The sequence below is a fragment of the Carcharodon carcharias genome, chromosome 4, assembly GCF_017639515.1.
Source record: "Carcharodon carcharias isolate sCarCar2 chromosome 4, sCarCar2.pri, whole genome shotgun sequence".
NCBI lineage: Eukaryota > Metazoa > Chordata > Chondrichthyes > Lamniformes > Lamnidae > Carcharodon > Carcharodon carcharias.
The window spans coordinates 111,012,732-111,026,542 of record NC_054470.1 but is presented as its reverse complement, the minus strand read 5'-3'; the positions used below and the strand labels follow the sequence as shown (position 1 = coordinate 111,026,542).

The window sequence follows — 13,811 nt, the reverse complement described above, 5'->3', positions numbered from 1 at the left end:
ATGAGCAATGTTACTGTTCATTCTAAGGGTTAACTTACTGATAGCCACTGTTGCAGGTGTATGAAACTGTAGAGAGGTATGTGATCCCATTCAAGTTGTATCTACCACTGTCAGTATCCTGTGGGGTAGGGCACATCAGAGGTTCACAAGTAGGTGGTTCATGACTCCAACTACCATTTGCTAAACAAGAGATTTCTGCTGCTCCAGACAACACATATCCCTTATTGCAACTATAAAAAGGAAGAAAAGTGGCATTTATTCTCTCTGTAGGAAAGGATATGTAAAAAAAAGATCTTTGGATAACGTTATATGGAATGACAGAGAATTTTACAGTTTAGGAACAGACTATTTGGCCCAACTGATTTATTTTAGTGTTTAAACTCCACACAAGCCTCCTCCCACCCTCTTCATCACACCCTATCAGCATATCCTTCTACTCCTTTTTCCCTCATCTGTTTATCTAGCTTCCCCTTAAATGCACCAATGCTATTCACCTCAACTACTCCTTGTGGTATTGTACGAGTTCCACATTGCATCTCAACTTTGCATTTGAGATTAAGTAGCTTCTGAGACCAGAATTAGCATTTAAAGCAAACACCTTAAAAATGATTAAACATATAGGAATATAAAATTACATGTGAATGGCTAGCTCTAAATATTTCAGTATAACCTAGCAGTGCCTGAAGAACTTCAATATGGGTTACTTCACTTCATGTTCAGTGTTCTTTTTCTTCATAAGACATTAATACCTAAAAATATCAATGGGCGGCTGAAATATAGACACATGTAAGCCACACAATTGAGGAAGAGAATTGAGAAAGGGGCAAATTGATTGTGTTAGTCCCCAGAATATGAATAATTAATTTATGATAATAGGACATGTTGATGTCACAGCCAAAGCAAATTCTTGGGTCCGCAACCAAACAGAATCTGGATTCAAAGTGGCGTGACTTCAAGTACGACATAATAAAGAATGCTCCCGGGTTAGTGAGGCTGAGCCTCCTGGATAATGCGGTCCCTGTCTGATCTCTGACTTCTGAGGAGTTTGCTCAGTCTTAGCTAACGCATTGGCGGACATGCAGCCATTGGCTTCATTGGTTTTGGGGGTGTGAATTTGGCTCAAGCCACCGGAAGATGTTGGTGCCAGCGTGCATTGCACTTGCATAGGCAGGACATGGCGAGATGGAACTGGGTTGTGATGCCCCCAGAGGTGAACAGCCAACTGACATTCGACATCAAAGTCCATAAGTGAATAATGGCCACTGGCATGTTTGAGCAGGTGTGATCCCTGTGGAACCAGAACCCAGCGAGGGGCTGTCAACTTCAGTTCAGTAGTGTAGAAAGTTAAGAAACAAAAGAGAGAAAGCAACATATTGCCAGGTCATGACTTAAACTGAATCATGCCAGGGTTGTGAAGGAGGGGAGTTCATCCAATTAAGTAGGTTCTACTGCAGCTTTAGTAAAGTTATGGGGCCTGGGATGAGTCTTCTGGTGCAGTGTAAGGAGACAAGAATCAATTGGCCCCATCTTCCATGAGCCAGAAGGGAAGGCATACTATTGACTGCGAAGTTCTTGGGACAGAAACAGTTATATATTCAGCCAGAGATGTTTAGAATTAGAACTGCATGAGCTATTAAACATGGATCCCTTATTATCTCTTCCTAGCAGACTCTCTCTGACACCGACTCCAGATTTAACGCACATGATATATGTGTGTGAAGCACAATTCACTGGAATTTTGCGCTACTTCTAACCTTATGGAAAGGTCTTTGATGAAGCAGCTGAAGCTGGTTGGGCCTAGGAAGGCCCAACTACCCTAAGGAAGTTCTGGGGCTGAGATAATTGGCCTCCAGCAACCACAACCATCCTCTTTGTGCTAGGTATGATTCCAACCAGCAGAGAGTACCCCCTCCGACCCGATTTCCATTGACTTCAATTACTAGGTCAGTGACTTGGCAAGGGAATGGAAGAACAGGAAACCCCTTTAAAAGACGGTTTTGTACCTGTACATCACCTTCCCACCAAAGGTGAAGTCAATCCCTTCAGTTGTACCATTTGTTGGAATGTCAGGTACCCCACAGGATCGAGCTAGATAAAGAGAAAATCACATTGCCATAAACAAGCAATAATAGAAAAATGATCAAACTAAAACTGTGTGTGTAATATAGATACAGGAATGCAGGAAATAGAAAGGCAGATTGGGAAGGGGGTAATGGAAACTGGTCTTCATTGAAAGTGCGAAATGAATCTGCATCGTCTCTTTCGTCCTGATGCTTAGCTGTCCCACTGCGTTCCCTATTGACTTCAGTGGAAAGTCAATGGAGAGGGGCATAAAACACAATGCAGCTTCACTATTGTCCATTTTGTACTGTTAAGGAAGACCGAACTCACCCCTTCTCATGCAGTTTGTTCAGGAAACATCCATAATAGGCCCAAACTATAAACAAGCAGCTCCAAATGTCTGAAATAAAAATGCTGGAAAAACTCAGCAGGTCTGACTGCATCTGTGGAGAGGGAAACAGAGTTAACATTTTGAGTCCTTATGACCCTTCTTCAGAGCTAGAGAGAGGTAGAAACAAGTTAGATACTGTTGGAGGGGGGGGTGGAACAGGTAAAGCGGAATAGAAGGTCAGCGATAGGTGGGGGCTAAGGAGAGATTGACAAAGATGTCACAATATAGTCTACATCACTATTCATAGAATTACATCAAACTTAGTGTGAGAAACAGGGTCATTTGACCCAACTGGCCCATGTCTCCCACCCTACTTCATCTCCACCCTACTGAGGGGAATTTTCTCACTTAAAGAATTGTTGAGATCTGGAACACTTGAACTGAAAAGGTGGAAGCTTATTTCACAAATACTTTTACAAGGGAGTTAGATAGGCACTTGATAAAAGACTATAGGACTACGGACAAAAAGTGGGGATGTGGGACTAAGCACAAGTGCTTCTTCGAAGAGCCAGCTCAGAGCCAATGGGCCTAATGGCCTCCTTCAGTGCTGTAACTTTTTATGATTCTCTTCCTTTCTCCCTCGTATTTATTTCACTTCCCCTTAAATGTATCTCTGCTATTCACCTCAACCACTCCCCGGTGGTAGTGAGTTCCACAATTCTCTGGGTAAAGAAATTTCTCCTGAATTCCCTATTTGTTTTATTAATGACTGTCTTATATTGATGGCCTCTAGTTGTGGACGCCCCCCGCTCCTCAAGGAAAAATCCATATCCTATCAAAACCCTTTATTATTTTAGAGACCTCTATCAGGTCACCCCACAGCTCCTTCTTTACTTAGGAAAGGTCCCCAGCCCGTTCAGCCTTTCTAGGTAGTTGTATGCTCATAGTTCTGGAATTATCCTTGTAAATTATTCTTTGCACCTGTCCCAGTGTCTTTATGGATGGCAGATTGTGACTCCAGTTACACACCTTGGCAGCGAGGCATTGCATCACTCCACAGCCCATCCTCTAAACATGTGACATTCTGAGTACCGTCCAATTGGTATCCATCCTCACAAGAAAAGGTCACCTGACCTCCGACAAAGTACACATCGCCCTGAGCCTGGCCATGAGCAGGCCTCCCAGGGTCTTTACAGCTAATTGGATCTAAGCAAGGGAAAAACAAAGGAATTAAGCTATTTCTATACAGAATTACATAGAATATACAGCACAGGAACAGGCCATTCAGGCCAACTGATCACTATGGAAACTGGTGTATATGCTCCACAAAAGCCTTCATCCATCCTTAGGAGATATGGTAGTGTAGCAGTAATATCATTGCATTAGTAATCCACAGGTCCAGGTGAATGCTCTGAGGACATGGGTTCAAATCCCACCACTGCAGCTGGTGGAATTTTTAAAAAAAATTGAAATACAAAGCTAGTCTCTATAAAACTATTATCGATTGTTGTAAAAACCCATCCAGTTCACTAATGTCCTTTAGGGAAGGAAATCTGCCATCCTTACCTGGTCTGGCCTACATGTGATTGTAGACCCCACAGCAATGTGGTTGACTCTTAACTACCCCCTGAAATGGCCAAACAAGTCACTCAGTTCAAGGGCAATTAGGGATGGGTAACAAATGCAGGCATTGCCAGCGATGCCTACATCCCATGAAAGAATAAAAAAAATTTCCTCTCAATCTAACATTTCCTTTCTCGCTCATGTACTTACTTAGCTTCCCCTTAAATGCATCTGTTACTTACCTCAACCAATCTATGGTAGCGGGTTTCACATACACGCTGAATGAAAAAGCTTTTACATGGTTTTAAATTTTCATGTGCTACTAAAAAGGTTCAGGAATCACTATGGAAACTCAGTAAAAAATGACAGTTAAGCTCATGGTTTGGTCAGTTTGAAAAAAAAATGTGGCCTGTATTGAGTAAAAATCATATTAGAGTTTGTCTGGCAATCCCAATTAATGCATTCTTGCCAAATTCCCATCCTGATGGTTAAGACAAATTGTACAGTGACTGAGAATTCTCTCTCTTTCTCTAGCTGTTTAATGTAAAAGAACGCCCTTTAAGAAAATAATTGGCACTTCATGAACTTTGCATCAGGAAAAAGTAATTTGCTTCTGATTGTACCTCATGGTTATAGCACTTGATGCATAATCCAGAGATTGGGAGTCGAAATTCCACCAGTTGAATTGAATTATTTAAATTTAGTGATTTATGGGCAGGGATTTGATAAAGTAAAGCCTAGAAATTGCCCTATTGCCACAAAAATCAACTGGTTCACTAAAGCCGTTCAGAGAAGGGAACCTGCCACCCCCTACCTAGATTGGATTACATGCGACTCCAATCCCACACTACAGAGCTGACTCTTAACACCCTCAGTGCTATTTGGGATGGGCAGTAAATGTCAACTGTACCAGTGCAGTTTCTTCCATCACCAGTGTACGGTGGCCTGCAGGTGCAAGTGTACGATCCAACGGTATTGGTGCATTCAGACCTTGTGTCACAATCTGACCCTAATGCGCATTCGTCGAGATCTAGAAACAACAGGGAACATTAATTTTTAATGCATAAGAGTGAGATTATATGATGTATCGCAGATCCTTCACTGTCTCTGGGTCAAAATCCTGGAACTCCCTCGCTAACAGCACTGTGGGTGTACCTACACCATATGGAGTACAGCAATTCAAGGAGGCAGCTCACCACCACCTTCTCAAGGGCAATTAGGGATGGGCAATAAATGCTGGCCTAGCCAGCGACACCCGCATCCTGTGAAAGAATTTTTTAAAATGATACACATAGGTTATTATACACACAGGAAACAAGTAGAATTGTGACATTAAAAAAAATCCTTGTGTGGAATTACCAAAAGAGGGTTGAAAAGTTCAAATGAAAATTCTGATGGATGAGTTTCCTTTTAATCTAAATCTCCCCTTCAAACCCATTGGGTTATAATTAGGAGTCACTATCTAAAATGTGTACATGGGTATTACTTCAATATTGAGGTGAAGCCCACGATCAATTCAGGCAATCACCAGGGACACCTATAAAAAAACGCCCTGATGAATTTCTCAGCACCCGAATTTCTCTGCTGATTGGCTACGGTATATGCTCTGTTGTTGCAGTTTTACGCTCCCAAAAATGCACAACTGTGTTGAATTCAAGTTAAAATACATTGAATTTACAATCTAGAAATAGGCCATTCAGCTCAATTGGTCTATGTTGGTGTTTTTGCTCCACATGAGCCTCCTTTTACTCTATTTCTTCTCAGTTTATTAACATATCTTTCTATTCCCCTCTCCCTCATGTGTTTATCTTGCATCCCTTTAAACATATCCTTGTTGTTCGTCTCAGCTGCTCTGTGGTAGCGAGTTCTACATTTTCACCACTTTCTGGATAAAGAAGTTTCTCCTGAATTCCCTGTTAGTGCCCATCTTATATTTATAATACCTACACTTCTCTACATCTGTACCCATTTCAAATTTACAAACGTTTGATCAGGTCACTGCTCAGATCTGCTCTCTTCAAGGGTAAAGGACCTCAGCCTGTCCAGTCTTTTCTGACAGTTAATTAATTAAATTAGGCACCCTACACACTCACCTGACTTTGCAGCTTGTATATCCTGATTTATTTAGGCTACAATCATGCCTTCTGGCAGTCATGGTAATTTTTAAAATTCATTTTCACAGGATGTGGGCTTTGCTGACTAGGCCAGCATTTATCGCCCATTCCTAATTGCCCTTGAGAAGGTGGCAGTGAGCTGCCTTCTTAAACCACTGCAGTCCATGTGGTGTAGGTACACCCACAGTGTTGTTAGGGAGGGAGTTCCAGGATTTCGACCCAGCGACAGTGAAGGGATTACTGTCACTGCAGCCAGGAAGGAGTGGCAATTGTAACAGCATCCCTGCAAGTTTGCAAATGTGCGCTATTCACGTAAATATTTGCATTGAAGGATTTACTATTTACTATAGTCTCCTATAGTGGACTGCTGGCATAAACAGCAGCACAAGTGCTCTGAATAAGTGTCATATCAGCTTATTCACTATCACCAGATTTGGCTTTTCATCCTTACAATGTTCAATGTATTCCCACATTCTTATTAGCTTATGACACCGCAGGTTATACTTGCGCCTTTGACTCTGAAGGTCATGGGTTTCAAGTTGCACTCCAGTGACCTGAGTGCATAATGAAGCTGACGCTCCCAGTGCAGTACAGAGGGAGTGCTGCACTGTTGGAGGTACATTCTTTGGGATGAAATGTTAAGTCAGGGCCCTGTCTGCCCTCTCTCTGGTGGATGCAAAAGATGCCGCTGCACTTTTTCAAAGAAGAACGGGTGGTGGGGGATGGGGTGTGGTGGCATGGGGGTGGGGGTAATTTTCTCCTGAATTCTTTAACCAACATCAAAACAGATGGTCTGGTCATCATCACATTGCTGTTTTTGGGAGCTTGCTGTGCACAAATTGGCTCCCATATTTCCTCTATTATAGCAGTGGCTACACTTCGGAAGGACTTCACTGGCTGTAAAGCACTTTGGGGCAATCCTGAGGTCATGAAAGGTGCTACAGAAATGCAAGTCCTTTTTTTATGAGGACTATTTCAATTAATATTAAATTTAGTTCAGGTCCTCAGTATCAGTTCATAAATCTTTTTGGATTTAATTTTTTTTTGACTTACCAAGGCAGACAGGCACAACGCCAACCCAGTCTCCATCAACAGCACAAAAGAGTTTGGAATCCCCCAATAGGTAGTAACCGTTGTTACACAGATAGGACACAGCACTGCCAAAGAGGTAGTCTTCAGCAGTAAAGCTCCCGTTGTCCAGGGCAGGAGGCAGGCCACAGTTAATCCCTGAAAACCACACATAAAAACAGGAGGGACAGGAAATTTACACCATGTCTCTTCTACAGAAACTGTAATCCGAAATCAAAGGGAGAAACACAAAACAGAAAATGCTGGAATTCTATTCGCCAGCTCAGTCCAATCTGAGGAGAGAGAGGAGACGTTAATATTTCACTCCTGATGAAGCCTCATTGTGTTCTACCACATATCGCATTTAAAAGTACTTCATTCGAAGAGGGGGTAAGGGGTGGAGGGCTCTCTCCCCTGTATCCTGGCGAAAATTTATCCTAAACCAACGTCACAAAAAAGCAGATTATCTAGGCATTATCACATCGCTGCTTGAGGGAGCTTGTTGTAGGCAAATGGGCTGCCGTGTTTTCTACATTACAATGGTGATCACACTTCAAAAGTACTTCATTGACTGTGAAATGCTTCAGAACATCCTGAGATCATGAGAGGTGCTATAGAAATGCAAGTCTTTCTTTAAGATTTCCAAACGCAATTTAAAATTTGAAAATTTAAAAATTCAGGTCTTTAAAATGGGCCTAACCATCATTTTTTGGGTTTGGCAAGTGGTTTTACAGTTGGATGCCCTGCTGCCATTAACTCCCACCCCATCTCCCCCCTAACCCCCGCCATTTATCCAGCTGGGGTCCAACACCGATACACACTGACTTGCCTACAGCAATAGAAAGCAGAAGTAATGGAAATGGAAATTAAGCAACTTATTAGCTCTGGTTGGAGTAACTAGAAGACATGTAGTGGAATGTTATATGATACTTTTCTATCGCTGAAACTGAAAGGAAGAATCTATAAGACAGTTGTGAAATCAGTCTTGTTATATGGTGCAGAAACCTGGGCAACATCAAAAAGAGAGGAACAATGACTGAATACTAATGAGATGTGGATGCTAGGATGGATGTGTGGATTAATGAGAAAGAACAATTTGAGGAATCAGCACATCAGGAGGTCAGTGAAGATTGTGGGAATATTGAAGAACATAGCCAAGAAGGGATTGGAATGGAATGGTCATCTGTTGCATAGAGAGAGGGGGCATGTGGTATGAGTGCTGGAGATGAGACTGCCAGGGAGAAGAGGGAGGAAGGTCAAGGTCCAGATGGAAAGATTTGCTGGCGTAGTGGTAATGTCACTGGACTAGTAATTCACAGGCACAGGCTAATTCTCTGGGGGAATGGGTTCAAATCCATGGCAGCTGGGGGAATTTAAATTCAATGAATAAATGAATGAAACTACCATTGATTGTTCTAAGAATCCGTCTGATTTGCTAATGCCCTTTAGGGAAGGAAATCTGCCATTGTTACCTGGTGTGGCCTACATGTGACTGCAGACCCATAGGAATGTGGTTGGCTTTTAACTTCCCTCTGAAATGGGCCAGCAAGCCACTCAGTTCAAGGGGTAAGCAAAAATGCTGGCCTTGCCAGTGATGCCCACATCCCATGAAAAAATAAAAAAAGGTTAGTGGGGATTCACTTGTGCTCCTGTAAATAAGAACTATGTTGGTTGGGTTTAGTGATGTATGCATGTAATGTGTATCTCTGTTGATAAAAGCTTATGAAGTTGTAAAGGTTCAGCTCCCATTCTATCCTTATATCAATGCATGATCTAAGTCACAAGGTCGTGGGTGCAATTCCCCCTCTAGAGACTGGAGTGTACCCTCTAGGCTGATACAGTGCCTGTAGCAACCCACTCCTGACACTCAAGGCATAACCAAGGTGGACACTCCCAATGCAATACTAATTGGGTGCCACACCGTTGGAGATGCCATCTTTCAAATAAGGCATTTAACCAGGACCCCAATTTTCTTCTCAGGTGGGCACAGAAAATCCCATGTCACTATTTTGAAGAACAGGGGAGCTTTCCTGGCCCATTATTTATACCTCAACCAACATCACTAAAGCAGATTATAAGTCATTATTATTATATTGTTGCTTGTGGGAGCTTGCTATGTGCAAATTGGCTGCTGTGTTTCCTGCATTACAACAGTGACTGCATTTCAAAGAATATTTCAGTGGCTGTGAAGCTCTAGTGCTGTCCTGAGTTTGTGAAAGGTGCCATTTAAATGAAAGTCTTTCTTCTTTATATCAAAGTTCCACACTGGCCAATATTTATCCTAAACCAGTGTCACAAGTTGTATTTCCCAAGTGAGTTGTTCTGCAGCACCTCATGTTATAGTCACAAGAATAGTGCAGAGTTGTAGCAGGCGACAACTTACTTTCACAGGAGGGGATTGGATAGCTCCAAGCTCCAAGGTTCTGACAGTGCTGCACACTGTTGCCAACAAGGTGGTAACCCAATTCGCAAGACAGCTCCACTCTTGACCCTGGCTTTACATCAGGACTGGACACTCGGAGACTGGGCTGAGATCCTTCCAACATGGGGCAATCTGAATTTTAAAAAAGAACACAAGTAGATACATTAAATCCTTCGCCACTTATCTTAACCACAAGGGGATGGAGAAAGTCATATATCAGGGTTAGTTTGTTATAGATGAACTTGTCGATTAAGAATGGGATGGGGGTAAACAATTGATTTTTACCCAAGAAAACATAGCCCTCTGTGTATGTATATTAGCAAGGTGATAGAATTACCAGCACAGAAAGGACTCCTGGGGTTTTTCTTCACTCTTCCGACAATTCCTGACAGAAAGTCAGGCCAAGCCAACACATTGCCTTTTTTAAGGTCATCGGGACAAGCTGTGGCCAGTAACTTGACCTGAAAAATGAGGAAAATAGTTAAAAAAAGGATTAAACTTTCCTTCAGTAGGCTGGTAGGTCAAGCATACTGCCTGGCTACTTTCACCTGGTTACCTCACCCCAGGTTACTCTCAGCTTGCTTAGGTGCAGCAGATAGAGAGAACACCACATGTCCACGCATAGTCATGGTCGCCAGGTAAGAAACATGACAGCCAATTTGCACACAGGAAGCTCCCACAAACAGCACCATGATAAAAGCATTGTTTTTATTCTTTATTGTTCTTATCTTATTGATCGTTTTTTCCCCAACCTAATGTATGGCATGAAAAGACCACATGCAGATGGATAAGAACATAAGAATATTAGAAATAGGAGCTGAATAGGCCAATCAGCCCTTCGAGCCGACTCTGCCATTCAGTAAGATCATGACTGACCTTCTACCTCAACTCCACCTTCCTGCAATGCCACCAACACCTCTTCATACCTTAAAATCTATCAATCTCTGCCTTCAGTATACTCAATGACTGAGTATCCACAGCTCTTTGGAGTAGAGAATCCCAAATATTTACAGCTCTGAGCAAATAAGTCCCTCCTCTCAGTCCGAAATGACTGACTCCTTATTCTGAGACTGTGACCACATGTTCTAGATTCCCCAGCCAGGGAAACATTTCCTCTACATCAACCCTGTCAAACACCTTTAAGAGTTTAAAATGTTTCAAAGAGCACTCTGCTTATTCTGCTAAGCTCCAGAGAATGTAGGTCCAGTCTACTCAATCTGCTTTACAGGAAAATCCCTTCATCCCAGGAGCCAGTATAGTGAACATTCATTGCACTCCCTCTAGGGCAAGTATAACCTTCTTTAGGTTAAGAGACCAAAACTATGCACAATACTTCAGGTGTGGTCTCACCAATGCTCTGCATAATTGTAGTAAGAATTCTTTACTCTTACACTCCAATACCTTTGTGGCGAAAGTGAACAAACCATTCACCTTCTTAACTGCTTGCTGGAGATAATGTAGACACACTCCAGTAAGATTTTTTTTTTCCTATCTGAATCTGCCTTGTACCTATGTTTTCAAGATCTTAGGATCTTGTTTTGGGAGAATGATCTTTATTTGCCTCCCTCACTATCTTAAACTGTGTGTTGGGAGCTGGGAGTGTGCTAGGCTCCTGCTAACATGCAATCCAGTCAATAAAACACACGGGACTGACCCTCTGCTTACTTTGGTGGAAACAGCAGACTTAATCCAACTGCACTTTTGTAGGAGCAAACTTTCATGGTTCAATGATGCCAGCGGTTACAGAATGAATTTATATCAGATGCTGGTTAGACCTCAGCTGGAATATTGTGCACAGTTCTGGGCACCACACTATAGGAAGAGATGTGAATGCTGTCACGAAGAGATACTGATGTCTATAAAGTTATTGGAAATTATTTTTAAATTGGAATTGTAGTGGGGTCCGTGTAAATGTGTTTGAGTGTGTATGTTTTAATTGGATTAAAGCCAGCTAGTCTGGGTGCTTTGATGTATAGTAGTTTGAGATGTTAATAGGGTAAACAATAAGGAGGATAGAAGGTAAAGTGTACATTTGCAGTTGTTAAATAAAGCATTCAAGAGTGGGTGTAAAATCTTGCATCTAGCATGGGAGATGCCAAGCAATGTGTTTACATTACTAATAAAATTAGTGGGATGGAAATGCTATTGTTAGAAGATGTGATGTTAAAAGCCTAATGATACAATGGAAAATTTTCATTCAAAGGAGAAGCTAGGTATAAACAGGAAGGAGTTTGTGTGTGCATGTCAGAGGCACTTAAGATCTATCAGCCTGTAAGTCTACAACTGTTTCTGCAAAGGAACCAAATTGCAAGGAACCTCATTTTCAATTCATAAGGTCAAATGTGCTTTGCCTGGTGCCTGTTTAAAGTCTATGGTTTACTGTTGCCTTGGCGAAGATTTACCTGGGAGTGATTAATTTGGGGATTTATTTAAAAGTTATTATGGTAGTAATTTAAAACATGCATATGCATTTAATCTGTTGTTAAATAAATAAATGTTTAATTTATTTTTATACACAAAACCATTTTGAGGCTTTGTGGTCTTATTCCTGAATTCAGAGCTGCATCTCAAACATACCAATTGAAAATATAGGTTATGACAGTTGTTCAAGTTTCCCTCTGAGATTTAAACAACTCAGCCTTTACCAGCTGCTGTGTCATAACAATGCACTGGAGAGAGTGCAGAAGAGGTTTACGAGAATAGTTCTAGGGATGAGACACTTCAGTTATGAGAAAAGATTAGAGAAGTTGGGACTGTTTTCTTTGAAGAGGAGAAGGCTAAGAGGAGACTTGATCGAAGTTTTCAAATCATGAGGAGCCTGGACAGAACAAATAGGGAGAAACTGTTCCTGCTCGTAAACGGATCGAGAACTAGAGGGCACAGTTTTAAAGTGTTTTGCAAAAGAAGCCAATGCGAGGGGAGATAAAACTTTGTACACAGCGAGTAGTTAGGGTTTGGAATGCACTACCTGGAAGTGAGGTGGAGGCAGGTTCAACTGAGACATTCAAGAGAGCTTTGGATGCTTATCTAAATAGAAACAAACGTGCAGGGTTACGGGGAAAAGGCAGAAGATTGGCACTAAGTTGAAATGCTCAGAGAGCCTGTGCAAACACAATGGGCCAAATAGCCTCCTTCTACACCGTAATAATTCTGTGATTCTGTCACATTATGAGGTTTATAAGACTGTCATGTTTTGGGCTGTGTCTTAAATTTGCAGTAAAATGAAGAGGGTCATGTGACCTGTGTTGTGGTCTGCCAGACAGCAAGCCTGGGTGGTTAGAGATTAAAGGGGGCCCACATTATTTTACTGGGAAGAAGGTGCAAGGTATTTACAGTAGGAGACAATGTGCTAACTGTGAGTGTCCTAGTCCTAGAGAAGTGTTGAGAACATCAGGTTGTAAACAGTTATGCTTTAAACTGTCCATTTAGTTACAAGATGAAAGACAGCTGAGCTCTCAAGGATACCTAATCAGCATCTCTATCTGGATACAAGGCCCATGTGATTCATGTTGCTATTGAGATGGCAAGTGTACCGGGGAAGTCATCGTGATATCAGGTTACAGGCTTTCCTAAAATATCACTGAATCGGCCAGGGTCCAAGTGAAAGAGAAAACAGAGGTTGAAAGTCTTAACGGTTCACCATGTTGGAAAGAGGATAGAAGGTCACACTCAGGTTGAAAAGACCAAATTCATGAGGAGTTAAAATGAAGCTGGAAGATTCACCCTCTCTTGTGCTAGAGGGAGGATCAATCTGCAATAATACTCTTACCCTAAAGGACAGTTAGCAGTTACCAGGCTGAGGAAGGAAAAGAACAGAAGTAAATCCTTGGGAACTAAGAATCATTTTGGACTGATTCTGGGAGATCCGAATGTTTATTTAACGAGCAGCATAAACTACACCTGTGAAATGTGTTTTTTTCAGTTGTGCAAAAAATAAATTCAATTCTGTAGTTTAAGTATAAAATTGCCCAAAGAGAGAGTTTAATCAATAGTGCTTTTAGTCTGTTTGTTACAGTAGACGCCTGAAAATGTGAAATCATGTACTGTCATCCTTACAGCTATTAACTGGAAATTCAGATTTCTTTAGGAGGTGTACTGGATTCCAAATCTTGCCTCATTTACCCTGAGGCTGACAGAGGGAGAGTCCCGCAACTCTCTTGTGCTAAACATGTCTGGAAATGGCCAATTTGGTACTATGCAGAAGAATATCTCTGTCTGGATGTGAAATGTATGCCGTGTGTGGTGTTACGTT

At 41.7% G+C, this 13,811-nt stretch overlaps 1 protein-coding gene across 1 annotated transcript in view; it reads right to left on the bottom strand.

The window, feature by feature from the left end:
* The window catches only part of svep1 (sushi, von Willebrand factor type A, EGF and pentraxin domain containing 1), a 232,852-nt gene that overhangs the window by 63,636 nt on the left and 155,405 nt on the right, over window positions 1-13,811 (bottom strand). The window contains exons 31-37 of the mRNA XM_041185318.1: window positions 9,897-10,020; window positions 9,521-9,691; window positions 7,123-7,296; window positions 4,866-4,985; window positions 3,422-3,598; window positions 2,004-2,088; window positions 39-230 (exon numbers count right to left, since the gene is read on the bottom strand). Of these exons, the coding sequence (XP_041041252.1) occupies window positions 39-230; window positions 2,004-2,088; window positions 3,422-3,598; window positions 4,866-4,985; window positions 7,123-7,296; window positions 9,521-9,691; window positions 9,897-10,020 (1,043 nt within the window). The remainder of the gene's footprint in view (window positions 1-38; window positions 231-2,003; window positions 2,089-3,421; window positions 3,599-4,865; window positions 4,986-7,122; window positions 7,297-9,520; window positions 9,692-9,896; window positions 10,021-13,811) is intronic.